Source organism: Dermacentor andersoni, chromosome 1, assembly GCF_023375885.2.
Source record: "Dermacentor andersoni chromosome 1, qqDerAnde1_hic_scaffold, whole genome shotgun sequence".
NCBI lineage: Eukaryota > Metazoa > Arthropoda > Arachnida > Ixodida > Ixodidae > Dermacentor > Dermacentor andersoni.
The window spans coordinates 103,364,947-103,392,288 of NC_092814.1; the positions used below are offsets into that span (position 1 = coordinate 103,364,947).

Here is a 27,342-nt window from a genome sequence, read left to right on the forward strand (position 1 = left end):
TTTGCCATGACCTAAAGAAAGAAAAGTCCTTTACAGTACCGTGCACCTCATTCTTTCATACAGAAATACAATTTTCTCTCATTTGGAAAAAACAAAGGTTTAATCCCAATGCACTAAAGTTGCGATCAATAAAAAAAGTTGCAGTTTCGTGCGAAAGGCAAAACATCGATTATGATAGCAAATTAGTAGACAGCTATACGAAAAGCAAGGACAGTAGTTTTATCGGCCGTATGAGCTTTCAAACATTCGCTTACTAACTAAATTAACAAGCATGGTGTCACGCGCACACCAGCATGAACACGTCTCACTCAATGACCACGGAAACTATTTAAATGCTGGAGTGAGGAAGTGCGGTAGCAGGAGCGAGGGAATTGACCTTTGTGCGGCCTCTTGCTTTGACACGAACTAAGCGACGAGAACACAGTGCAGTGCGCCTAGACTCTTGCCTCCGCTGCAGATCACTTCCAAGATAGGGACCGCACGGCCGCGCCGTACGTAGCAGCCGCAGAAGTAGAACGCCTCTCCTGTTTGCGTCAGTCCCGCACGTAAGTTTCAGAAACTCCGAACGCCCATGATGCGGCTAAATTTTTGCCCGTCTCCGCACACGTGATCGCTTTCATTTTAATTGCGGCATCGGGATGAACTCAGCATGTCTTTGCAGTTGGCACTTCCATGCTGATGAAGCAAATGCAGAAACTGGGAAGATGGACGGTGCACTAACCTAAGACAAAGGAAGCATTGCCTAAGCACACGTACTACAGCCCATGGAGAAAGCTACGGCAGCTAGGCTTGAAGCACGTACGAGGCGGCCATATTGAAATGCTGATGGCGATATGGTTATGCAGATTTGAGGTCGTACTCGATTCTAACCCGCACGCAATTTTCGGAACCATTTTATTGGAAAAAAAGTTTGCGTTAGATTCGACTAAATACGGCAACCCTTGCTGACTAGAAAATTGGAAGTAAAAGGAAATAAAAAGAAGACAGGAAAGACAAAGTGAGAGACAAAGACAAAAATAGAGAGGAAGACAGGAAAAGGCAACTACCGATTTTCCCAAGGTGGGTCAGTCCGAGTGTGCTGTCTACGTGAAGCTGAGGCCAAAGAGGTGTGTTGCCTCTAATAATTGTTGCCTCTAATAATAATTACATTCAAAATGGTCCACCAATCATAGCACGAAACCCTTTTTGCTCCAGTGTGCAAAGAGTTAGACATTTAGAGCCTTGTTTACAGCAATCAATTCAGGTTTCAAATGCAAAGAGCAATGAGAGTGATGTGACATTATGCGATGTCTCGTAAACATAGCTGGTCACGTGAGCACACAAAACTGTGATGTAAAGCAATGCCAGCTTTGTGTTGCTAGCTTGCTAGTTCGTCTGCTCGTTGTTTTGCTGCATCTACACCATATGTGCTAAGAGATGTTCTCGCCGTCCTTGTCCTCGTTTACACCTTTCAGTCGTAGCGATTTTCTGCAGGTGGTAGACACCACCATTCTAAACGTGGTCAATCATTTTCAGTTTGAGCAACGAGTCGGAAAGCGTCAGCACTAACAGCAAGGACGACAAACCCCAGGAAGACATGTGTGTCTGTCTCACTCAGTGGTGAATTATGACACATTGGCCACGAATACTGACACAATCCACGAAAACCAAGCTATGCCACATTCTTATAGTGAGGGTGCAGTGCGAGGCCTACGTTGCAAAGACCTACATTTCAACATAGGCCTTTGCCATGAAACCGAAAACAATGCTTGCATTGCCTATTTTATTTCGGCACTGATTCAAAAACTTTTGTCATTGTCTTGCTTATGATAATTTGCAACACTTTATTCAGCAGATGGAGAACAGTAACTAAAATTTAATGTTTGGTTGTTTTGAAATTTTTGGTTCGAAACTACTGAATAGTTTCTTTTCGAATAAGAATACCAATAGTTAGTGAGCAGTATTCAATTCATATTTGAAACTGAATATTTGCCCATCCCTAGTTTTTATAGCATTCTCCAAATTTTGCACACTTTTTCAAGTTTTATTTCCAACTCAAAAAGTTGCTGTAGTTTATTCAGCAATTATATTTTTCCAGATAAACTCTCAGTGCCTTTTTTTCAGGGGATTTTTCCTTTGGACCTTACCACTTCTTTTTTGGCAACTACCTGGTTCATTAATTTTGTTGACACTGAAACATGTTGTATAACTGCAGAACTTACTTTTCAATACTGTACTTGCATCCAGTAGACAGAATAACAAACTTTTTGAGGAACAGTCTAGAAAAGGCACAACGCCACACGGCAATGCGACTACGCAAGAATTACAAGAGAGTACATTCAATATTCGAACACAAATACAACCTTTGCCAGAAAATTTCCAGGACTGAGCTTCTAAACAAAAAGAATTTATTCAGCTTACAAACTCTCTAGGGTCTGTGAGGATACTTGACTATCCAGTGTCCCCAGACATTGTTCCTGCATGGCTCGTGTCACCTGGCGGACGGCTTCCCCACATAGCACACACGCGGCAGAGAAAGTCGGTGTCATAGTTACGCAGTAGTATGATAGGGGACAAGTGTTTCAATGCTAGTAAAGCCCCTTAATCTCCGTAAAGTAGTGCCATGCTTTGAAGATTGCCGCCTCCTCCTCACGCACTCTGGCCAAGGCCGACGCCGCGTCGCTATTGATTCAATAGCATCATGTGGGCCCCCGCGCCATGCTTCAGCGCCATTTTCACTCGAGAACCGCCTACGGAGTGGCGAGAAACACATGTTGGCGCCATTGCTACGCTCGAGCGGTGTAGGCGGCGCTACGGTCAAGGAGGGAGCGTGAAAGAGAGGAGAAACGAGGAGGAGTGAAGGCGGAGAAGGAGAGTGTCGCTACTTTACGAAGTTTAAGGGGCTTTAGATGCTAGCGCCACCCAACAGCGTCAATACTTGGGCGCAAGGGGAACTTGCATCCTGCTCTTCAGCTTGGGAACGACGTCACGCAGTGACAGACTATGCATTCGTTGGGGCCCACCGCAGGACCAACTCCCAGTGACCTTCCAGATTTCTCTAATGCACCTCCATTCGTGAGACTGCAAGCGTAAATGACTTAGGTGTTATGTCCTACAGAGGGTAACATTATTCGATCGGTATCCTTCCACAGTAAGTCGAATTTCCTGAATTCCTTGGCGTGGTCCATCGAAATGCTACATTTATTGTATATCGGCAAGCTGGAGTTCTCGTATGAAGGTGCAATAACTGCCCTTTTGAATGGTTGCATTGTGTCCTTTGTTCCTAGACTTTTTTTAGTCCCCACAGGTCTTATAAAAGTAGTCCCCTCGGCTAACTACAGACAGTTTCCACCGTTTCTGGGGGTCATGGAAGCAAGCAGGAAAAGCTTCATCAGGAATGCTCTTCAGCACATTAGTCACAGCAGTTTTAATTGCTGCCATATCTTCATGACGCGTTCTTTTCAGAGGCAATTTCACAAGGGGAAATGAGAAGAAATCACACAGTGACAGGTAGGGTAAATATGGGGGATGTGGTAAAGCAGGCATATGTGCTTGGCCAGAAATTTCCCAGACCAATACACCAGTGTTGCGCCTTGTGTAATTGTGCAACAAGAACCACTGTCGAGATGACAACAAATGAAGGCATTGCTGCTGCATTTCTTGGCGCAAACGTTGCAGCATATCAGTATAGACGTCTTGGTTTATTGTTTGTCCTTCAGACGTGGAGTCATGATGCACCAAGCCTCTAGCACAAAAAATACTATAAGTGCAGTCCTTGTGTTCTATGGTTGCCGCTTCCCATTTATAGAGAGTGCTGAAACGTGACCTCACCATATGGCACTCTGTTGCTTAATTTGAAGGTCTACTGGTAGCACCACATTTTGTCTCTGGCAATGATGCATAACACAAATGTGCAATCACTTCTGGCCCTTTCCAAAAGTTCCGTAGAAATTCATTTGGTTTTAATGTGATCAGCAGTCTTAGGATAATTCACACCCTTACCAGCATGCTCCTATGCCTCTAACCGTTTTCCCACCAGCTTGGGTCACTGGGTATGAGCCACTGGGTATGTGCCACTCTTCAAAGAACCTCATTGATGGCAATTTGGGTCACTGAGTATGTGCCCAAGCCTTTCAATGAGAAAAAAACTAATCCTTCAAAATTTCTATGGTGCTAGGCGGAATCGAATCAGCATCATCCATATTCAGACAATCTTGTTTGAATACACATGAATATCCAGACACATGCCACGCATGGACTTCCCTGTGGTGCTGCTAGATGGTGCAGTATGTCCAAAGGGATGAGTGAGGGAAGAGCCCAGCTTCATACACGCCTCATACATGATTTGTTCTGGCAGTGGGAATATGGTGTGTCGCTACATAGCTTCAATGCTGGTTGCATTAATGTCAACACTCGCCGTCAGCTGGGTTCTGCCAGATTTTTTTTTCTGTTCCGTCTGTCAGGGTGTGAGGGACAATTCTTGCATTCAGTCTCAGCTTACCTAAATTGTTGTGCAAGATATGATGACACACATCTCTGTTCGGTTTCAGACCTTCTGATATCATGCACACAGTAAAACAGCAATTTTCATGCAGGAACTGCCTCACATGTTCCACATTTGCAGTGGCATGTGACACTGACAGGGGGCCAACTCTGAAATCATCTTGCACCGAATCTCTGCCCTGAAGAAACCTTTGGTTGCCATTCAAATACACAGCTTCTAGATAATGCCTTTGTGACAATGTGATTGTGGCCTAATGGTTAGAGCATTAAGCTTTGATCTCACCATCAGACAATTGAATTTTTTTATTGAATAAACCCAAACTGATGCGAGCCAGAAATCTACCTACCTACCACAAAGTGGCTGGTATGAGCCAAAGAATGGTTCGCATTAAAAAGTGAAGATTGCTTGGATGGCAGGCTGATACATGACTTTGAACTTGTCAGGCTTCTTGCATTGGGGCGCTAGTAAACTAGCACTACAGCTGCACGACGACTGCTGTCTTAGTGCTCTGGTAAATGTGCTTTCACAGACCCTTTGCACTAAAACCAACTTTGGAAAGAAAAATTTCCATACTTTTTTTTTCTATTTTCCTTTGTTTCTTCCAGTATAAAAGTCACAACGCTGAGCTCAGGTTATATTTATTTATTTTATTTGCAGATACTGTCAGCCCTTACACAGTGATTTTGCAAGAGTGGAATAGAAATGTGCAATAGTTGGTATTCTGGAAAACAATCACATAAGATATTTTTGCGTTCAAATCTAACAGGTGAAGGGACGAATTAATAGCACCAAATAACAAATAAGCAAACTGTTGGCAAATAAATGCACCAACTCCCATATAGGGAAAAAAATTCTATTAGCAGTTACAAATCAGTATGTAAGCTATGTGTTTTATGAATGAATCAGTTGATGAGGATGAGACAGCTTCTTTGCATGGAGAATTCCATTCACTGATAGCTCTTGGGAAGAAGCTACACTTAAAACAGTCAGTACGAATAGCAGGAGTACAAATAAATAATGAATGGCGATGCCCAGAGGTCTTATTGCGAAGAATTTCAAGATAGTCAGCTTATTTTATATGAACATGATGATTAATAATAAGATATTTCAACCTTTCATATTTAGTTCTAGCCTGTAATGTAGGTAGGTCTGCAAAAACACAAATGAGGAGGGGAGTTCGACTGCCGGTATTTATTGAATATAAATCTGACTGCTAGACACTGGATTTTTTCTATTTTTGATATGTTTGTAGCAGAGAAAGGACTCCAGACAACCTTTGCATATTCAATTATGGGCCTAATTAGTGTTTTATATGCTAAACATTTTGTTTCTTGTGTTGCAAAGAGCAAATTACCCATGAGACACCAGAGTGACTTGCTGGCCTTAGAACACACATAATCTATGTGATTGTTCCAGTGAAGGTCATTCGAGAATATCAAGCCGAGGTACTTATGCTGCTCAACTCTTCCAAGTTCATAATTATCAATGTAGTAAGAGTAGCTTAAGTAATTTTTGTTTCTGGAGACTGTCATAACTACGGTTTTTAGTGGATTTATCTCCATTTGCCATTCATCACACTATTTCTTTATCTTTTGCAAGTTTCCGTGTAATTTTTCCTGGGCAGCTACTGTTTCTACTTTATTGTATATACAGTCAAACCCACTTATAACAATATTCAAGTGTCACGAAAATTACATCGTTATAACCGGGTTGCATTAAAAGTCAAAAAAGGGGTGGCAGAGCTGGTGTGAGAAAACTATAATGGTGGGGAAACCAGTGCCCCCACCACCACCTTTTTCCATCCAGCTGCCGATTGTGTTCACTCGTTTAAATGCTTCCTGGGCGCTGCAATCGCGTGTAACAAGCCACGGCTGTCGGTGTTAAAGAATGGCACTGCTATAAAAATTGCGAAGAGGTGTCACGGGTGGCAAGCGATATGCGAGCACCGCTTAGGCATCGCATTGGTGGCCCCAGAAGGGGCCTTTTAAAAATTGCGAGAAGGCTGCCACGACAGCCTGTCAGCTTGAGAAATCCAGAAGAAATGCTGAGAGATCGCCACAAGCATCATGCCACATACTTCTCAGTGGCTTGCACAAGAAAAGCCTACGTCCGTCAACCTTGCACACTATACACGAAGCTTGCTGACATCCTTTTCCAAGGCATCCAAGTGCTCCACGAAGTGCAGCGGAAGGTTCCTCATGAAAACGAAGCCCCGGAGGGACTGAATCATCTGCCGGACCACCTGTGAGGACAAGTTGAGGCAGCCTGCCCTACCGCGTCATCGCTGCCATCGTCACTGTTGCTATCTGATGTAAGCACGTTTGCGATGATCGTCTCATCAGTTAGAAGCACTTAGTTTCCAAATCTATAGCCGTGCGCTTTCTTTTCACCGGCAACGTCGTGCATTGCTGATGATCAGCGGGCGGATCAGCTATCTTCCATTTCGATGATGAGTCAAGTGAAGCTGAGAAACCGCGTGGCCAGGAACGACTTTGACGCAACCAACAAAGACGAACGCGAGCGATTAAGTTGTTCGCAGAACTGCGCTGAATAAGGAGCTAGCGAGCAACATGCGAGCAATTTGCTTGCGGCGCAGTTGGTGCGGTCTATTCGTGTTTCGGAGGGTGGGGCGGCATAGAGCTATGGGCACAGCCCATTAGTGTTTGGGAAGGGTGGAAGGGCGACGGGAGAGAGTCGCGCGGCGATGGCTGTAAAATGAGCGTGCAGCAGCTCATCATGCAGCAGCCCATCGTGCAGCAGCTCGAATTTCTCGTTTTCTTTTTTTCTTTACAAGGATTTCGCATTTCACTATGTTTTGGCTCGGACACGTAGCAGTCAGACTTCATCGTTATAACCGATAAGGCTGCATTGGGAAATTGTAGTAAGCGGGTTATTTCACCACGGAAAACATACAAAAGTTGATGGTGCAGCAGCTTCTTATTGCTATAACCGATACATTGTTAAAACCGGTATCGTTATAAGGGGGTTCGACTGTAATTGTAATGCAGTCATCTAATACCAAGTGAGCAAAGGGAAAGAGAAAAGAGAGAGAGTATTGGCACATACTGTTTGATGTTTTGCGTCCACATTCCACAGATGCAAACTTTGATCCTTTGACCACGTTACCAGCTGGTAGTCGCGAGGTTCTGAAAGAAATTGTGCAATGCAATGTAACCTTGTTCGTGTTGCTCTGCTTTTACTGAACATGATAAAAAAAAATGGAGGCGAGATGCGGACACCATGTACAGAACTTGTAGGTCTCATTAATTTGTCATCCAAAACTGCCCAGGGCAACAATTTATAGAGGCCCGGTGTGTATAAATGAAGAAAAAAAAAGCATCCTACACCATATATTATTGCGACGTGCATTGCCACATGGCAGGAAATATCACTTTTGGTGCTCTTCCCAGTTACCAAAATGGAAAGAATAACTCTCCATAATGTAAAATCTTCAGCAGTTTCTGCTAAATATTTCCTTGGCTATTGAGCACTTGCCCATGGCATTTAGACAGTTAATGGAACCCTTAAATAGAAAAGAAAAGTGGTGGACTACAGCTTTTGAATAGCAGAATACACTTTTTCATTGGCAGATTATGACTGTAGAGGCTTCTGCATGACTGAAAAATATGCAGCCTTGCGAGATGGGTGGCAGTGCCACTTTTGAATTCCCAAGGCCAGCTAGCTTCCTGCAACATCACAGGTTATGGCAACGTATTGGCAAGGTAAGTCAACCCACTGTCGGCTGTACCCAGTCAGCTCACTATCTTTCCACCACAGGTACAAAGTACACTCTTAAAAGGACCCTGGAACGATTTCGATGGCTAAAAACAAATGCATTAATCTGGCAGGGGGAAATTTAAGGGCCAACATTAAATGCCTTGTATTAACCCCAAGAATACAGAGGTTAACAGAAAGGAGACAAACAGATCAACAGTGGCTGAAATGAGATGACTCAGGCTGGAGCCAATGTTTCGACAAAGGGACTTGCCTTTGTCAGGGCCATAACTGCTTTCCTTGGCATCATTTATATAGCTCACTCTCCCCCCAAATGGGGAGGAAAATAAGCGTTGCTTAGAGTAAGGTGAGTTTAAATGTTCAAATGACAAGTGGAGACATTACTTGTGATAACAAAGGGACGGGTGAGGGTGAAGGGGTTGCTCTGCCAGTTCTTCCAAGAACTCGAGGTGAAAGACTCTTCACATGCAAACAAGTATTGTCAATCCAGTGGGCTTAGCTTTCCCAGAACACAGAAAGTAAGAAGACATGGGCCTTGGATTGTTGAAAAAGAAGCAATAAAAGAAAATTGGGTAGGTTGTACCAGCGACGCAGCTGCAGTGGGTTATGTGAAATGTTTTGCATGTGGTGCAGATGGTGTATGAGTACTATAGTACAGAAGTGACAGTGACAGAACCAAATCTCCAAATTATTTATTCATGCATTAGAAAGCTTACATGCCTAACTTATGTTACAGGTAGTGGGGGTCTTACAGTCTGATCTTACAATCGTGTTCATTCCCTATTCGTATTCGTAGTGGGCCTGTTTGTTTTGCGGAGGATGTTTGGACACTACAATAAAGAAATTACCCCCCTACTGGTGGCACCCGAGACTGCCCTGTGCAGCTCGAGCCTTCCGCACTCATAGATGGTTGGGGCTCCTGCACTTGTCTGAATCTCTATGGAGACGGACACATTCTGCCATAGTCAAAGGGGTTGGATATCCATCTGTCTTGCTGCCTGAGTTTCTTCATGCTATTTCTGGACCCTGCATGGGTCCAGAAATGTGGGGGCACCATAACTGAGCAAGCATGAAATTACTGCAAAAAATTGCACACGTGTAGGCCTCCTGGTGAGCGCATGTTTGAGTTTGATGGATTACCATAATATTCCAAGCAAGCGCCCCCCCCCCCCCCCCTATGGTGAAAGATAGTCCAAGGGGGGGCCCTTGCTCGTGGGGAGGGGGGGGGGGGTCTTGCTCGGTCACGGATCAAAATTCAAGGGCTGTCGGCCTCGGATCCAGCGGCCAGCGAGCTAGGCCTATACCATCTCCCAGCTATTGCAGGCTTGCCTGGCTTGCTCGCTCACTTCGATCGATGTCGATAAAATCAGATGCATTGCAATGCAAGTGCGACATAATTGTGCACACATTGTGTTGACCAACATAGACGCTTTATTACGAGCTGCATGCGGTTGTGTCACAAATGCCACCAGTCTCCGATTTGACAGCCCCGTGAGCTACGCCTGCCGGCTCCTAGTCATCGGCGGCTGTCAAATGGAGCTGACACTGCAGATGGGGCCTTGACACGTCTACGCTGCTCACACATTCGTGTTTATATTGGCATCTCTTGTTTAAAATGAAGGAGCTGTGCAAACACGCTTGTTTTCACTTTATTTGCGAAGTCATTCCAAACATCCATGCAGGGGCGCCGGTTCTGGGCATAGCAATGCCCTGCTCACTCATTCATGCCATGTGTCCCGAATCATTGTATGCAGCAAGTCGGACTCTACCGCGTCGTATGACGGATTGCACGCAAAATCGCACCATGTGCCTTGGGCTTAATACAGATGCGACACTTTGCACATTTGACCAAAATGGCGACTGACAAAGGCTATGGATATGCAGATACCTGGCTATGCTGAACTGTCAGGCCTTGGCAGACGTGCGTCTAAACAATAAATTTCTTTCTCGTTAAATTGCATCCTTTTATGTAATTTAATATGCAATTTCATAAAAAGTTGACAACGAACTGTAGCCAAGCGGTCTGGTGAGAATGCATGAAGCGGTGAACCGGGTGAAGAAAGGGAGAGGGCGCTTGCTCTTTAGTTGGTGCCAATTTCAAGTCACTTGGAAGTGGAGGGGGAGGGGGGAAGCACCTGCAAGGGTAGGGGTGCTTGCTCAGAATTTTAGGGTATATACCTACTATGGTTGAGTGAGCTCTCTCAGACAGGATTGCTTCTGCTCAGATTGACAAGCATACTTGCTTGTCAATCTAGGCCACTTTGAATGCCGAGCGAGAGGCTAAATTGAGTGCCTATTGCATCATGCATGTGCAACAAGGGCGCCAACTGTGCATGCAACACATGCACGATCAAGTAGCGGCTGCTTTCCTCTACACAACGATACCAAAGTAAGGTGTGTAGGTAATATGGTTTGCAAAGGTATAAGTGATAATGCTATAACATGCTTTTGTTACATACGATTTCAGCAAGCGGCCCCAATTTTTTAAAGATGTTTCTCATCAGAAATTTTAAAGAGGGGTAAAAGAAACTGAGTAGTCTCAATAGGTCTGGTTAAGAGTAAAAAGTTCAAATGGGAAATGAAAGCAATGAATATGAATATGTTTTGTCATAAAGAGAGAGAAGAGAGATTGATCAAATATATAACAAAAACTAAATAGATATTAGAATTCAACTAAGGATGATAGTTATTAAATAAGATAATAGTAAAAAATGGCTTATGAGAAAAAAAAAACATAAATGGGGCAGGGGATAAGATTATCTCTTTTTGCCAGATGCAAACTGCAAAAGTTAAGTGCAAATGCCTTCTCACCATCAGTACAGGGTCATTCCATGCCTAATTAACCAGCGTTTTTTCGACCGTCACGGATATAGTTGAAAACATTTCCATGTGTTTGTTGAAGTTAAAAATTCATTCTCCCTGTTTATTTTTCTTCCCATAAATTTTCTTGCATTTTGTCAAAAATTTATTGTTCTTATCCTGCTGAGCCAGAAGGCATCAATCAATTTTTATTTTCAAAGGCACATTGTATGATCCAGTCATTCAAATGGTGTGTATGGCAAAACAATGAAGTGATGTGACTGCCAAAATAACAAATATTTCAAATATTTGAATAGTTTATGTGTTTTGGTACTGGCAAAAGTCATTAAAATTGCAATGTTTGAATTTTTTTTTGAAATGCCGGAAAATCCAGAATCCCCAAATTAAATATAGAATGGTAACATGGTTGACATAGTATAGTAGAAAAATATTTGAAGCTTTGAAGCGTCAGCCAACTGCTTGAAAAGTAACTGTAAAGTTATAATTTTTTGCAAAAAGCTTTGTGCTCAAGGTAAAAGAAGTAGCTTTGGTGGTCAGCTTAAAAATATATCTAATACAGTTAAACCTCGTTGATACGTTTGCGTTACGTACGTTTTCCAGGCGCCAACGTTCACAATCGAGAACACAAAAAAATGTCCCAATAAAGTTACGCAAATTTTTTACCAGTTCACACGTTCCCGGAAAACACGATTTTTCTACACCAACGTTCAGTATGTTGCCAAACTGCGATCAAATACGTTTTCCTGCCCCTGGATCCCGTGTAAACAAGAAAATGCGCGAGGCGCGCACGATCGAGAACAGTATATAGGTGCCTGCCGCGGAAGCTTCACCTCAATACTCACCCGCCCATCACACATGATAACGACTGCGCGCACTGAGTTTCTCATTTCAGTAGCAGCAAATTTTCTCCAGGGTCGTAGCACAGCTTCTTATTCCGGTACCAGCGAATCTCCGCCTGAGTCGTCGCACGTCGCATTCACATCTATCGCCGCCAAACCTATTGCGATAAGCATCTTCACCTACCTGTTTTACAGCTTGTGGTGCGTAGTGCCATTGGAAGCGTACTGCAAGCTTTTAGTGGCCGATAATCCAAACGCGGCGCCATTCCCTGCTGCAGGCGGAGCGATGTGTGGGCATCACGTTTCGCTTCGGTGGCATCCGGCGTTGCCCACCAGCTCGATTTTGTTTCGGTTTCCCATTGCCCTCTTAAAACACCACGTAAGAGGAAAACAACAAACTGCGTCTCTGGCCACTGGAGCATCACCAGTTCGACGCGCATCGGCGATTCGTGCCGCAACGATCTGCACGACGCATTACATAGATGTCAACAGTAGTTGAATCTGTCAAATTTTTTTAGTTATTTGGATCGCACATTTTCCCGGTTAGTATGTTTTTTCTCACGATTTTTCTAAAATGTATGAACGCAGTTCTACTGTAGATAGCTCTACATATTTGCTATGCATGTGAGAAGTTACAAAAAGGTATTTTTAAACTCCTTTAGAGTTTAAACTTCTGGACTCTCTATACTTTCAGTTGTAGAATATGAAGAAAACTCTTAGGGGTTGTGACCTGGCAGGTTAAAATGTTCACTAACTGTTTTGGGCAGTGCCTAGGTTGTATCCATACAATGTCCATTTAAATCCAACATTTTTTGGCTGTCCTCTTTCACCATGTATTGCTTGTGGAAGAACAAACATTCCAGCATATAAATTACATTACAGCTAGTACAGGTAAAACTTTATTTAATTTCACGCACACAATCACTGTGCTTTTAATCATTGTGTCATTATTCTGAAGGTGCTTGCGGGTTTTATACCTGAGATGAGAACAAGTTGTTATGTTGACAGTACACTAAGGGTTGACTGTTGCATACGCTAACACATCTTTAACCCCACAGGGCCCTAACACCATTCCACATCAAGGAAAATTTGAACTTATTCACCTTTATTTCTGGCAGCTGAGACATTTATACAAAAAAGCACTGAGAGGTCATTTACGTAAGAAATTAGCTAATATAGTATTTATTGGTTTGATGAACTATCTACAACTAGACGGAAATCGTGTTTCAGCAGCTACTACAGGCTTTGTGTTACATTACCTATAATTAATTCTAAATTTTCAGGTATCAAAGTTACCCTAGCAAAAATTATATGTTGGGCTTTATGTGGTTAAAGTTTTCAATGTGGGGATAGGTCAGAATTGGTAGCACCAGAATACTTTTCTAAGGAACTTTACTGCTTGACAATATTCAATAATATTTTTGTAGAATATTGTTCATGTTTGGGAGGGCATCAAGTACTTTGTCCTGAAGGTCAGAGAGCTGTTTTAGGCTGTTTTTAACCACGTAATTTATGAATAAGTTTTAACAACCTCACCTTTCTATTGGTCAAAGCAATGCCTCTCTATGCGTTTTCTCCCATACCTGTCCATTCTTTGTGGAATGGGTGAATGATGCAACTTAGGCATGTGATCTTATTGGTTTTCAATGTGACATCAGCAGGAACACTTTAAGCCTGCCATAGCTCCTTGAATTCCTTCCACTAATGTGCAAATGTAAGATGCCTCGATTTTTCTTCCCTTGGTCTCACTACTATTGGTGCTGTTTCATAAGATGAGGTGCACTGTCTTTCTCTGTGTATGCAGATTTGCATAAAGAAAAGTTACATTTAAAATGCACTGTACTGTAAACAGTTGCCTTATGGCTAATAAACACTGCAAAAGACACAGGTAACAAGGCCAATGCTGACTAACACCTTGCTTGTTTATCGCAGCAGCACAATAATAACAAAGTACGGCAGCTGGCTGACGAACAAGATGCCTAAGCCACCGCTACTGCTTTTGCAGGTATTGCCGTGGATTTTCACCACCACAACAACGAACAACGGACTACTGGCTTTCTTCCGAGTACCTCGTGGCAATGACACCGTGGACTGCACCATCTTTGATCAACGTTCCGCAAGTGTGACGTCATCACTCGACACCGTACTTAAGGAGCCTCGATGCGACATCCGCTTCAGAGGGCACGGCACCTGGCTGACGAACAAGATGCCTAAGCCACTGCTACTGCTTTTGCAGGCAAGTGCTATGGACAATATAGTTGTTTATCGTAGCGACAACCGCTTTTTGATAGTCTTGCCGTGCCCTCGCAAGTATTGTGATATTTTGTACGACTGCTGGTCAATGCTTCTTTTGTTGCTTATGGCGGGAGATGTTAAGGAGAATCCCGCACCCAAAGTAAACGAAATGCTAAAAGAAATTATTCGCAATCAGACGGCGTTCGCTCGTAAGATGGATGACATTAAAAGTGAAATTGTCACACTGAGCGCAAATACAGACAGGATACAGAGCCTTTTTGATGCAGTTGATACAATGAACAGCAGGATTGGGCATTTAGAAAGTACAGTTCAAGAACAGGCTGCAAAGTTAGTCGATTACGAGAACAGGAGCCGGCGTAATAATTTGTTAGTCTTTGGCGTCATTGAAACGGGGACTGACTATGGTGCAGAAACAGAGTCAAAACTAAAAGAACTTGCTCTGGAGAATATATTTCAAAAAACTATAGGTGTACAGGTTCATACAGTTGAGCGAATTCATCGCCTTGGTAAACCCCAACCAACAAAATGTAGACCAGTTATTCTTAGGTTTTACGATATCAGAGAAAAGGAAAGCTTGCTGAAAAAAGGTGCTCAATTAAAAGGTACTGTTTGGCGTATTAGCTCTGACTATGCCAAAGAAACATTAGATATACGCAGAAAACAATGGGAAAGCGCAGCCACAGACAGGGCCAAGAAAGCAAAGGTCCTGCTCGTTCATGATAAACTTCGCATAAACAATGATACATATTTTTGGGATCACAACCGCAATGAACGCTGCCTGCTGTCTAAAAGCTTAGGGCATAGGGCTGATAACAGACAACAGCACAGGTCAGATCGGCCAAGTGGCACTGATGATCCTGATACCATAGGCAACACCTCGGGCTCGTCATCACAGATATAGCTACGCATTTTAAGTTTGAATGCACGAAGTATTGTAAATAAGACTACACAATTAGAATATCTGCTCCTTTCACAAAGCCCACATGTTGTGGTAATAACAGAAACGTGGTTACCTAAAAATATATCTGATGACTGTATTGTTCCTCCCGGCTATAGAATGTTTAGGAAAGACAGGGACACATGTGGCGGGGGCGTTTGTATCTTAGTAAAAAACTCTGTATCTGCTGTATTGATTGATTGCTATGTTCCTGAAACGGTTTGGTGGAAGATTACATTTCATGGTATTGCCTACATTGTTGGAGCAGTGTATCGCGCACCTTCTGCTTTGCCTGGGTTGCTGGAAGACCTAAACACTTTCCTACGTGCAAATGTCAAAGCAGACGCGAGATTAATAATGACCGGCGATTTTAATCTTCATAACATAGATTGACAAAACCCATGTACTATTGGCTCCGATTCATCTAGAGTAGAGAAGCTATTGGAACTTATGTTCATATATAATCTAAACCAAATTGTTCAAGAAGACACACGAGTAACGGCCACATCGCGGTCATTGATGGATCTGGTGTTTGTGTCATATAAAATAGGTGCTCATACTGTTAACGTTGCGAATGATATCTCTAACCACAAGATGATTATTGTTACAATCACAGTGGGAACAAGTGTTTGTTTCAGGCCTTACATCCCTGTACGCATTAACGATTATGGACGCGCAGATGATGTTTCCATCCTTGACTACCTGGATTCTGCATTTGCTGACTTTGAAATTGATTTCCATACTAAAACAGTAGAAGAGTTGTGGCAGAACTTTAAGGTAATTGTACAACACTGCGAGGACACCTATATCCCTAAACGCGTAAAGAAGACAAAGCACCGAAGCCCCTGGATGACCAGGAACATAATTCATATGAAAATAAAAATAAAAAGGCTACGTAAAAGCAAAAATAAATCTACTCAGGTTTCGCGACTTCGAGCTGAGTTGAATAAATTATTCTAAATCAACATATACACATATTACCACACAAAAAAGGGGCCGTCTTTTGTTTCCATATACTATTGGTGACAAGTGTCTGCACGATTCTAAAAAAAAATTCTTCAGTGACACGCTTAGCCGCTTCCTCAGAACATCACCGCAAAAGTTTTGGCGATATTTCAGTGGTAGAAAGGAAGAGGTACAGGAAATCAGGAAAGAAGATCAAGTTCTGATAAACAAAAAAGATATTGTAGAACACTTTAATCACTTCTTTCAGTCCGTGTTCACCACGAACGATGATGACGTCGATGTTAGTTCTGAAAGCACAGAGCCCAGCCAAATGGATGACATCATAATTACACAGGAGGGCGTATTTCAGCAGCTCTTGAATTTAGATGCAAAAAAAGCGTATGGACCAGATGACATAGCGACCCAGTTTCTTCAAAGATATGCTGAATGGGCATCGCGTTACTTGACACTTATATTTCAAAAATCATTGCAAACTCATTCTGTACCCGAAGATTGGCGCAGTGCAATAGTTATTCCGGTGTTTAAAGGCGGCAATCAAACAATAGTGAATAATTACCGGCCTATATCTCTTACATCCATTTCTTGTAAACTTTTTGAACACATAATAGCTAAGCACATCATTCGCCATTTAGAAAATAATTGTTTACTTTACCCATACCAGCATGGCTTCAGAACAGGCCTTTCCACTACCACACAACTCGTAGAGACAATTCATGATTTCGCAATGGCGATTGATGCCAGAGAGCAGATTGACGTAATCGCCATAGAATTTGCCAAGGCTTTTGACAAGGTGCCACACAAAAAGCTGATTTACAAACTGGAAATAACCGGCCTTAATGCCACTATAATAAAATGGATTAAAGCATACTTAATGAATCGCAACCAGGTGGTCAGAATGGATGGTCATGTCTCCGGCTCACTGGCGGTACTCTCGGGAGTCCCGCAGGGATCTGTCCTGGGACCGCTTTTATTTTTGGTGTATATTAATGACATTTCTGCTGTGATGGAACCAGATGTACATCTTAAACTGTTCGCGGATGACTGTTTATATTATTCTACAGTACGAAACACGGCAGACCAACTTAAGCTTAATAACTGTCTAAAGGCGTTAAGCAGATAGTGCAACAAATGGAGTATGGAAATAAATTATTCTAAATCAACACATACACATATTACCACACAAAAAGGGGCCATCTTTTTTTTTCCATATACTATTGGTGACAAGTGTCTGATGAATACAAGTCAGTTTAAATACCTGGGAATAACGATAACAGAAGACTTATCATGGAGTATACATATAAATAATCTTTGTTCAAAAGCATACGGAAAGTTATTTTTCTTGCGAAAAAAATTTGAGGGTGCTACATGCGATGTACGACTCGCCGCTTACAAAACTTTTGTAAGGCCACTTCTTGAGTACGCGTCAGAGGTATGGAGCCCTCATCAAGGTTATTTGAAGAAACAACTAGAGAAAATTCAGAAGTACGCGGTGCACTTTATATACTCCCGATATCGAAGGACTGATTCAGTCACAGAAATGCTCCTTTTTTCTAAACTGGACCTGCTAGAAACGCGTAGACAAATACATCGATTGAAATTATTATTCCAAATACTCCAAGGCCAAATAAATATTAGGAAGGAAACATACATACTGGCACCTGGCAAACGAAGCTCCAGAACCAACCATAACCGATCTATCCAAGCTTATACCACTCACACTAATACATTCAGTTACTGCTTCTTCCCCAACGTGATTGAAATGTGGAACAAGTTACCGATGTGTGTAGTGGAACATACTGATCAGTCCCAATTCAAAAAAACTCTGGATGACTATCTGTGCGAATGCGCCGCTTGATTTCGATGTATTCTGTGTTTGTGATTATTGCACATGTTCTTTTCTTTTATATTTTTTTTTTCATAACCCTCTCTGTAAGGACCCTTGCAAAGGGGTTGACAGTATTGTTAAATAAATAAATAAATAAAGTAGAAGACATAAAAGATTAAAAATGCAAGAGGAAAGGCCCCAACGATCTATGGTGATTCCAAAACACTTTCTTTACTATTGCAGGAAATCCCATTCTGCAAATGATTGGTATTTTGTATCCTTAAAGAGAGAGAGTGTATACAGTCCTGCTTGACCCCAATAATAAGTAAATTGCTGCTAGCACGCTAATTCCCCTTTCGCAATACAATTTCAGTGTCACATTGAGCAAGGCTCATTTGGTGTTAGTCTGATTCGGAGGCTCTCACACAGGGGAAATTCAATTACACTTGCTGTGACATACACAACTCTGTGCACAAGGTAAGTGAAGTAATGACAAACTTAGAAAAAGGGAAACTGTGTTAGCACTGCTTTCCTTGCCCTGCTATAATATCATATTATTTATACCTCCCAAGTTAAGGCACTCAGTTGTGTACTCGCTGCACATCAGGATGTCTTTTCTTTTTTCCACACATGCTTCTTTGCCTGCATCTCCCGTTTACTTGTTATGCCACTAGAACACAGCCTACTTACTTGCTTGCCTGCGCCTTTCATGCTATTGATCAGGTCAAATGAAGATCTTGGTTAAATTATAACGATGTCCTATGCATTATGTAATGTACCGCAATATTGACTAAAAAGGTACAAGTCAAAGCATACAACCAGCAGCAGCCTTCTTTTTTAGAACACACAGTAGCCTGGTATTTCTAAAAAAATAAATTTTGGACTTTTATGTGCCAGAATCAAGATCTTATTATGAGGCATGCAATACTCAGGATTATTTTTGACCACCTTAGATTCTTTAATGTGCACCTAAATCAAGTACATGAGCGTTTTAACATTTTTTCCCCATCGAAATGTGGCCGCTGCGGTGGGGATCGCACCTGCGACCTCGAGCTCAGCAGCACAATGCCAGTCACTAAGCTACTGCAGTGGGTATCCTTGTATTTCTAACTCGCTAAACAAGACTATGTGACTTGCGGCATGTCTAAACAAAAATTTATAAAAATGGTCTAACCCAAAATGAAAAATTTCAAGCCAACAAAACAGCTAAAACATCTAAAAATTTACATTAAGAAAGCTATAGCTGTTCAATAGCTAAAGTAATTAATGCTAGAGAATGCATCATTACCTATAAGTTAGACAAAATATCTACTGACCGTGTCGTAGCTGCCTCCAGCCGAATTCAAGCACAACATCAGAGTGTGTAAGAAATGTTCGGACTGGCATGCTTGTGCGAAGGCTACTCCAGATGACCAGGTTCTTATCTCCTTTCCGAAGCTTGGTAACCAAGGCTGTGACGAGGCCATCTCCAAAGGGCTAGAATGAGATGCACATGTCAGATGCCTAAAAACTAACTTGCTGAGAGAACTTTCCGTGAAAACTACTTAACAGGTTAACAAATACAACATAAAACCTGCCTTACCAAGTACCTCGCCCTCCACACAGGTGCTCCCGCTTGTAGCGTATATTCAACTTTCTTCGGATTTGTCACATCCCAGAACTATAATAAGGTAAAGCTTCCAATCAGAAATAAAAATTACAGTCATAACAAAATCGTCATGAACAGACAGCATTTGAAATGCAAATCTAGCAGAGCTGCATATAACATGGCGACAGCTTACTGCACACAATGCTCTGCACTCTTGTCTAGCTAACCCTATGAAGCTCAAGCACCATTCCACATCAAAGAAAATTAAAACAACTTGTTCACATTTATTTCTAGCCATATATTGGTACGTAGAAAACAGTGAAATGATAATTGAGCAGACATTAATTAGCATGGTAATTACTTTAGTAACTGATTTGCTGAACTATCTACAATTGAAAACTCTATCCAGCCTATCAAATATGCTAGTATGGGCTTATTAGGTTTCCAGCGTCTAACTCTTTGAGCTCCAAAACTTGTACCCACTTTCTGGTCGTTCCGGTCCAAAACTATTTCATCAGTTTTGGGCACTGCAAAATAAAACGAACATTGTGGAAGAAAAATTCAGAGGATGTTTATTTCTTCAGTTTTTTGTCCCCGTGTCATTTAGCAATACTTGGGCAGTGTGTGGAAGCACTCAAAGCATTCTCCTAGGTGCAGTCCGGGATATTTGCTGCAAGTTTTGCAGAAGAACACTGTTTCCTTCCTGCCCCCTTTCGTTTTCCTGTCAATGCAAGTAGCACCGTCCTTGCTGCTTCGGCCAGGCATCTTGTATTTGAAATGGGGCTTTCCATCCAGCCTTTGTTTGCAGTCCAAATGTGCAGATGGGCTGCGCTTCCTAGTTCAAGCCCTTACGTCACCCACCAGCTGCTCTATCAGGTTCCTCTGGTACTGCAGCTGTTGCTGCTCTTTCTGTCCCTGCTTCAGGATCTGCAACCTCATCAAAACGAAGCTGCTGACAACTGAGACTTCAAGAAGCAAAAAAAAAAAAAGCTTCCTCCACCATTTCATTAATTTGCGAGAAAATGCATAACTTGCACAACAATGATTGGCCCTGTCAACTGCACCCATATTTTAGGTGTAGTCGCATATCGCCACGGGCTTCCTCTAGTGTCAGTACTTTTCCTCCAGCTTTCTTCCTTGATATTTTTTTCGTGGACACAGTGTGGGCTGGACTTAGCATTGTCACTTGATGCTTGTCTCGTCAGGCAAGCGCCATGTATGAGTTTCCTTTGCAGTAAGCCACCACTTCACCTTTTTTTTTCAGCTTCTTGAGTTTCTGGGGCATTTGCTTTCGATTTGTCATCACAGTCTCTGTCAGTAATACACTCTGCGAAAGTAGCTCTTCCACAAGGATAGGGGACGTGTAAAATCTATCTGTATACAGATGATAGCCACTGCCTGGCATATCTTGCTGCACTTTCTAAAGCAGATGAAGCACAATCCTGCATGTGAAGGGGAGCTCGGGATGGCAGAGGCGATCAGTTGTTGTGCTGCTGTAACGTGTTGTGCTGCTGTAACAAGCAAGACCAATGCAAGTGGAGAATCTAATAAATGATTTCCTATAAGAGTGCTACAGTTTAGTGCAGAGGCACCAGCTCCTGAGCAAACGCATGGTGCACTTCTGCTCAACAATCTCCCATCATTCAAGTAGAAAGCCTCAGTTGCAGGCAGCCTACGAAAATCTCTCTCGATTTAGGCAAAACAGTTTAACTGGGCAGCCTCACTGTTTGCATCCCATTGAAGCAATGTGCGGGGCTGTAGTAACATGCTTGCCTCACTCAAGGAACGCAGCATTCTGGTGAGATGCTGTCTCCTTAATTCATTACTGTCATTGTCATAGTGCATAAGATAACGAAATGCAGCTGTTTATCATTTGTAAGCCCCTCAGTTGAACGGGAGTCCAGTTGTGAAGGGCATTATATATATGCAAAAAATAAGGTAAATAACCATTTTCTAATCAAATGCACGGCACACAAATTCTATATTTCACAGTTTAAAAATCAGAAAATGGTCAGTATCTGATTCAATACTTGGAAGTTGTTTTTTCTTGAATATTTGTACCTGAGTACATTAGGAAATTTTGTTCGAACAACCCTAGTTAGATGAAAGAATAGAACAGTCAAATTCCCTTTGTTCAGAATGCAGCAGCTGAATAAGAGCCCATATTGGTCCCTTATTCAGTGGCCTTACTTGCTGCTACATTTACTGGGAATAAAGATGAAGAAAAGTAAAAATTTTGTTTTTGTAACCAATCAAACCGCAAATTCAAACAACAAGAAATCCGTCTCCGTTCCACCCTGTGAAAGTGGATGTGCAGCGAAGCTGTTGCCGACGTTAGAGGACGTTAGACAAGCACGACCACCACAAGCCATGTACGTCACGCACGCACGCATGTGTGCAGAAGTGCAGCATACATCCTCATTCTTCTAGGAGCTCTGCCAAGTGCAAATGCCTTATTGAACGAATTGAATTTTTCAAAGTAAGTTGCATCAGAAAATTCGCAAAGCACGACTTACACACAAGCTGCAGACATGATAGCTTCGGATTGTAATTCAAATATATGAGAAAATGGCAGGATGAATGTTTCAGTGTGCAGGAATAGCGCATAACAATATTTTTGTTACATGGAAACTCAGACAAAGCCCTTTTCCAGCTACTGTTTGAGGTCTGTCTGAGTCGCCGCAGCCGCTAGGTGGTGGTACTATTTTTGGTTGAGCACAGAACGAGCCTACGAAAAATCCCAACCAACTAGAGGCTCACAGCTTCGCTGTAAAATTTAAATTGTGCCTCCAGCATCAGAGAACATTGAAATCAGAAGTGCAACAACAAATGCACAAGCTAGCCATTTCAGCAAAAAAAATTCAATGCAATGAAGTGAACGAAAGCGCACCAAGCATGCAGGTGCGTCTGTTAGCTGTAGGTTTAGACATTTCGAGATTTGTGACTGATGTACTCTTATGCTGCTTTTAGGTTGTGTAACTGTGCTGCTGGAACACTCTCGCCGTGTGGCGAATGAGAAAAAGTGTACATGTCACCATTAAAACTTCGGGGTACTCAGAAGCTGATATAAGCCATGTTACAAGCGCAAAGGCAGTTCTTGTCACTACTTAGTCGATTATGAAGCCAACAGACAATGAAGCCAAGAAAAGCACAAGGGAAATAACTGTTCCTTTAAAAAAAAAATTACGTGTACAAATAATGAGGAAAAGGGAAATGAAAGTGGAAAAAAAAAAGACAACTTGTCGCTGGTGGGAACCAAACCCACATATTCCGCATTACACCTGCAGCGCTCTACCACCACGGCAGCACTTGTAATGTCTGGTCCTCTGTTCTTGGTGTTTGTTTTTATTACGCTACAATCTCTTCACTAAATGATCTACCAATTGAGCTATGGCGATAACTATCCCACCATACACTTTTTTGGATATTCATGTCTGCGCACTATATTTTGGCCCTGGCCATTAGCCAGCACTACTCAGGGCAATGGCAGCAGATCTGGCACAGCCTTTTAACCGGAGGCAACAAGTTACCCTTTCATCCACTTTCACTTCCCTATTTCTTATTATTTATACATTTCAATTAAAGAAAAAAAAAAAACAGTTATTTCCTCCGTGCTTTCCCGAGTGGCTGGGAGCATTCCATAAAGACTACCTTTATTTTATTGCAGGGCACTAAACATTACTTTTTCTAGCAGCACACATAACACAAGAAGCAGAATAAAAAAGAAAACTGAATTACAAAATGTGTATTTTGGGCGATAGTCCCACATCCCCCCCCTTACTGCTCTCAAGCAGCATACATCAATAACACTGTGCAAAATGGGTAATACTGCACACTTTCAAATAACAGGTACACCCTTTTCTTATTTTAATGAGCTCACGACCAACATTCTATTCTTTAAATGCTAAGACAGTAAGAACATTTTCTTGTATTAAGTGAATATAGTCTCTAGAGACTATATGTAAGGGTACACATATATACTATTCAGCTACAAGGTATGAAACATCACTATGTGCTTGCACTCCTGGAACAAAGTCTCATGTAGTTCATAAAAAACAAAACACATTTCATAGAAAAACCATGGTAAAATAAGTTAATTGTTACAAGTGCATTATAACAAAACAGTGTGAAAACACAGGACAGAAAGAGACGGGCACATGACAAGCACACACTGCATAGATCTTGAGACATTCTGATCAAGTCCATGGTGCAAAAATTGGCTATCATGCATGAAATGTATTAAGGATGGGGGAACTTGTAGACCTATTATGTCCAAGAAGTTCGCAGGTTATCAACTGTGACAGCACTAAATGTGGAGGGGAGCACTAGAATGCCCCAGGAATGCCTCAAGTTTAGAATAGTAAGCTGTCGGGCTAGTTGGTATGACATGATTTTTGCAAAGGAGAGCGCAGAAGCGTTGGGGAAAAGGGAGACGTGGACAGGAAAGGCGTCTTTCCTGTCCACGTCTCCTTCTTCAGCAACGCTTCAGCGCTCCCCTTTGCTAAAATCATGCCTCAAGTTTTCTCACTGCAGCATGGTTCATCAGGCATTTTCTCTGCATAAATTTACGATGCACCACAAGGTCACACACCTTCATAAAGTATACTTTTGTTGCCTCACTTCCAAATCCTTGGCTTTCTGCTCCTTACTCCCTTGGATCTACACACTTCCCTACCAATAACAAACCACTCAGTTCTCTGGCATCCTTTGCAAATTGTCACACTCACTTTGTACTTGAGCCCTATGCCTTACTCTCGCCATTTGCGATTTGGACATGGTGCCGCTTCTACGACATCGCCGTGCTGCAATAGTATTAAACTATTTTGAACACTTCCACAAGCCCTCACTATGTCCCAGCAAGAAAGTAGCCTGCCTGCATTGTGACAGAGATGCAGCTGAAGTGCCTTCAACACCTGTGGCCAACCACCACAATATTTGTGGTTCACTGTGCCTGTAACTTCTACAGATTGCCAAGGGGAACAGCATCTGTTAAACATGACAAACACTGCCTTCTCTGCTGTCTCACTTTTACAAGGTTTGCATCCTTCCTTTTTCTGGTTATTCAGTCCAAAGTATACACAGTGTAAAACGAGATGCTGCATAACACAGAACACCTCGCTTGCCATGGCTACTTGTACCAGTAGAGGGACCACTGGCTCTGTCACTCATACTGGCATGGTATACCTATAGCATATGGTGCATGCACAATATCAAGTGTTCAATAGTAAAAAGCATGGGAAGGTGGGCATCTGTATGCCAACACGTGGTTCTACAGATGATTCTCTTTTATTGCTTTTGCTAGTTATTATTTATTTTAGGCAAGTTTCTGCTATGTCGAACTGTCATTTATGTACACTGCATTTTAAACAGGCGACTTTGCTCGTGTACCTGACATTTTTTTTATAAGGTTTGTAGCACACAGTCAGGTGCAAAGAGGAGTCGAATCACAGGCCACATTTCACTTTAAAGAATCTTGCAAGTAACAGCAGGGGCTGCACAGCTTGTAATGATTACACAACAAAATGTGTTAGACAACAAAATGTGCAAGGAGAAAGTCCACTGTAGGATGAGCAATGAAAATTCTGGCCTCTTCTGGGAGAATACTTTCAGCGGCAGGGTATTCAGGCAGAATACCACTAACAGACCACTGTAGAATGCAGATGGTCTGGAGAAATTAAAAAGCTCTCATCACACATTTGTGCACATAATTGGCATTTCTTTGCAGTGCCTTACATTTGAGAAATTGTTTCCAACTGGAGCAACTGCTAAGTGGGTAAGTGTTTATGACCATAAAGGTCATAAACAACAGTTAAGCAACACACCCACCAGACTTTGCATTGCTCTCCTAGCATCATCTATGAAATGACCATCAAAGCCCTATTAACTTTTATATCCTCTCTGAAGGCAGTTCACATGCTGACGTTCTGATAAGAATTACAACAGGTGAAAATGTCACGAGGCTTTAAAGACTTAAAATACAACCTTCACAGTTCCATCTTGACTAGAAGTTGCCAACTGGTGCTCACTTGCTGGACTCCAGTCCAGTCCGTAAATTTTTGATGAGTGAGCTGCTATGTACTGTACAGGACTGCCACTTTTCTGAAAACAGAAACGCACATTTTAATTGGCTTGCAAGAAAATTTAGTAGATATAAATACTAGCACCACATTCTCAGCATACAAGCAGCACACCAGACATGACCATGTGTCTCAACAAGTCAGCACTAAAATGGTCACAGGAGGAAAATACCTATGACAGAAGTACATACCCGCGTGTCCCATATCCTGACGTCACCATCATGAGAAGTGGCCAGGACATGCTGTGTAACTTTGTTCCACTTCACTTGGCTGGCGCCAGCTAAAAATGTGTAATTGTCATAAAGAGGTGGGTGGCTTTCACAGTACCAAACACAGGAAAACTTTGAGCAAGCCTGATATGACTGATGGGAGCCTTAAATGAATTTTTAACTCACTGACTGCAGACAGGGATAAGTAGGGCTTCCGCAGGTCCCTGCAAGCACATTCAGAAGTTAATGAATCTGCAACTAACGTAGAAAAATAAATTATCCAACCTGCTATCCCAGATGTGGACATATGTGTCATATGACGAAGATGCGAAAAGATTTTCATCAAATGGTGACCAGTTGATGTCACTGAAAGAAGTGTAACATAGTTATGGTCTCATGGGCAAGCTCCACATAACTGTGCAAGGCATTCGCATGTGCACTGTAAAAAGTGGCGACTGGAAACATGGAAACACAAGTGCTTACCTAATAGCCCTCGTATGAGCCTTTAATATGGTGTGCTTTGACAGCAGCTCACCATTGCACCACGTCAGAAGCTCCACATTCTGATTGCACTGAAAATTTGGTGTAAAAGCTTTTTAATCAACATGAGAAAAAAAAAATTGTCTGTTAATGCCGAGAGCTCTACCTTACATTATTTTCTTGTGAAGATAAGTATCATAGTTCACTGCACTAACAAAAACAATAACCTACAAGGAGAGAACTCTAACCAAGTACACACAATAGTAACTGTACATCCACACATGACATCAGATGGTTACATTTTCCAACCAGTAGAACGGGGCCTGCTTCCCTAGAATCACTAGATGTAGGAGTCATATTAGGTCCCATGCCTTTCCCGTATTCAAAGAAACATGAAGTTTTAATTTTCTTTTTTAATGCCTTCACTGGCTTAACTGACAAGCTCTAGCCTATTTACATCCAATAACATTACCTCTGTCTCACCTGTACATACCATGACAATATATTTTCTAGATTTTTTTTTCTGCCCGCCTCCTTCAAAGAGAAAGTTCCCGATCCCCTTCCCTACGCAGAGTAGCATGTAGGCACTTACACTTACACCAGCAGAATTCTCTGCATTTCTTTAAAGAACTTTCTCTCTCTCCCCCCTCTGTCTCTCTCTCCAACCAGTGCATGAATAATGCTTTCAAAGCATTTAGTGTACAGCGTCGAAGATGCATAGTGTTCTGCATCACAAGGACTATATCTTTCTATTCTGATATGCTAGGAATGTGACCAAGTATGTTAGCTGAAGACAGAAAACATCACTGCTACAAACACTTTATGTATTTCATGACTCTATGTACAATCAGTGACGTGTTTATGGAATATGGAATCCACAACAAAAAATTCAATTTTCTAATAGCCTCATCACACAACCTGAATCTACAACATGCACAGTAGTGGTTATACACACAAGTCGAAGCGCATCTCTTAATTCTTAGCTACATGCCCAGGCTGCAGGAATTCATTCACGACCCCCATGTTCCACACTCCTTCGTGGTCAATTATTAGGGGTGTGCAGATATTTTAACCTTTTGAATAATGAATCAGATATTGTCCTATTTGAATAGCCACTATTTAGAAAT

General features: G+C 42.1%; 1 protein-coding gene across 10 annotated transcripts in view; it reads right to left on the minus strand.

Moving 5' to 3' along the window:
- Wdr59 (WD repeat domain 59) overlaps positions 1-27,342 on the minus strand; it is a 113,750-nt gene that overhangs the window by 82,700 nt on the left and 3,708 nt on the right. For all 10 annotated transcript variants that reach the window (XR_008608677.2, XM_055061852.2, XM_055061853.2 and 7 more), the window contains exons 4-11: positions 26,219-26,307; positions 26,021-26,101; positions 25,922-25,959; positions 25,718-25,806; positions 25,432-25,548; positions 19,444-19,521; positions 19,178-19,337; positions 7,550-7,629 (exon numbers count right to left, since the gene is read on the minus strand). Coding sequence is in view for 9 of the 10 variants with exons in the window: in XM_055061852.2 (XP_054917827.1) it covers positions 7,550-7,629; positions 19,178-19,337; positions 19,444-19,521; positions 25,432-25,548; positions 25,718-25,806; positions 25,922-25,959; positions 26,021-26,101; positions 26,219-26,307 (732 nt within the window). In the remaining variant the exon portion in view is untranslated. The remainder of the gene's footprint in view (positions 1-7,549; positions 7,630-19,177; positions 19,338-19,443; positions 19,522-25,431; positions 25,549-25,717; positions 25,807-25,921; positions 25,960-26,020; positions 26,102-26,218; positions 26,308-27,342) is intronic.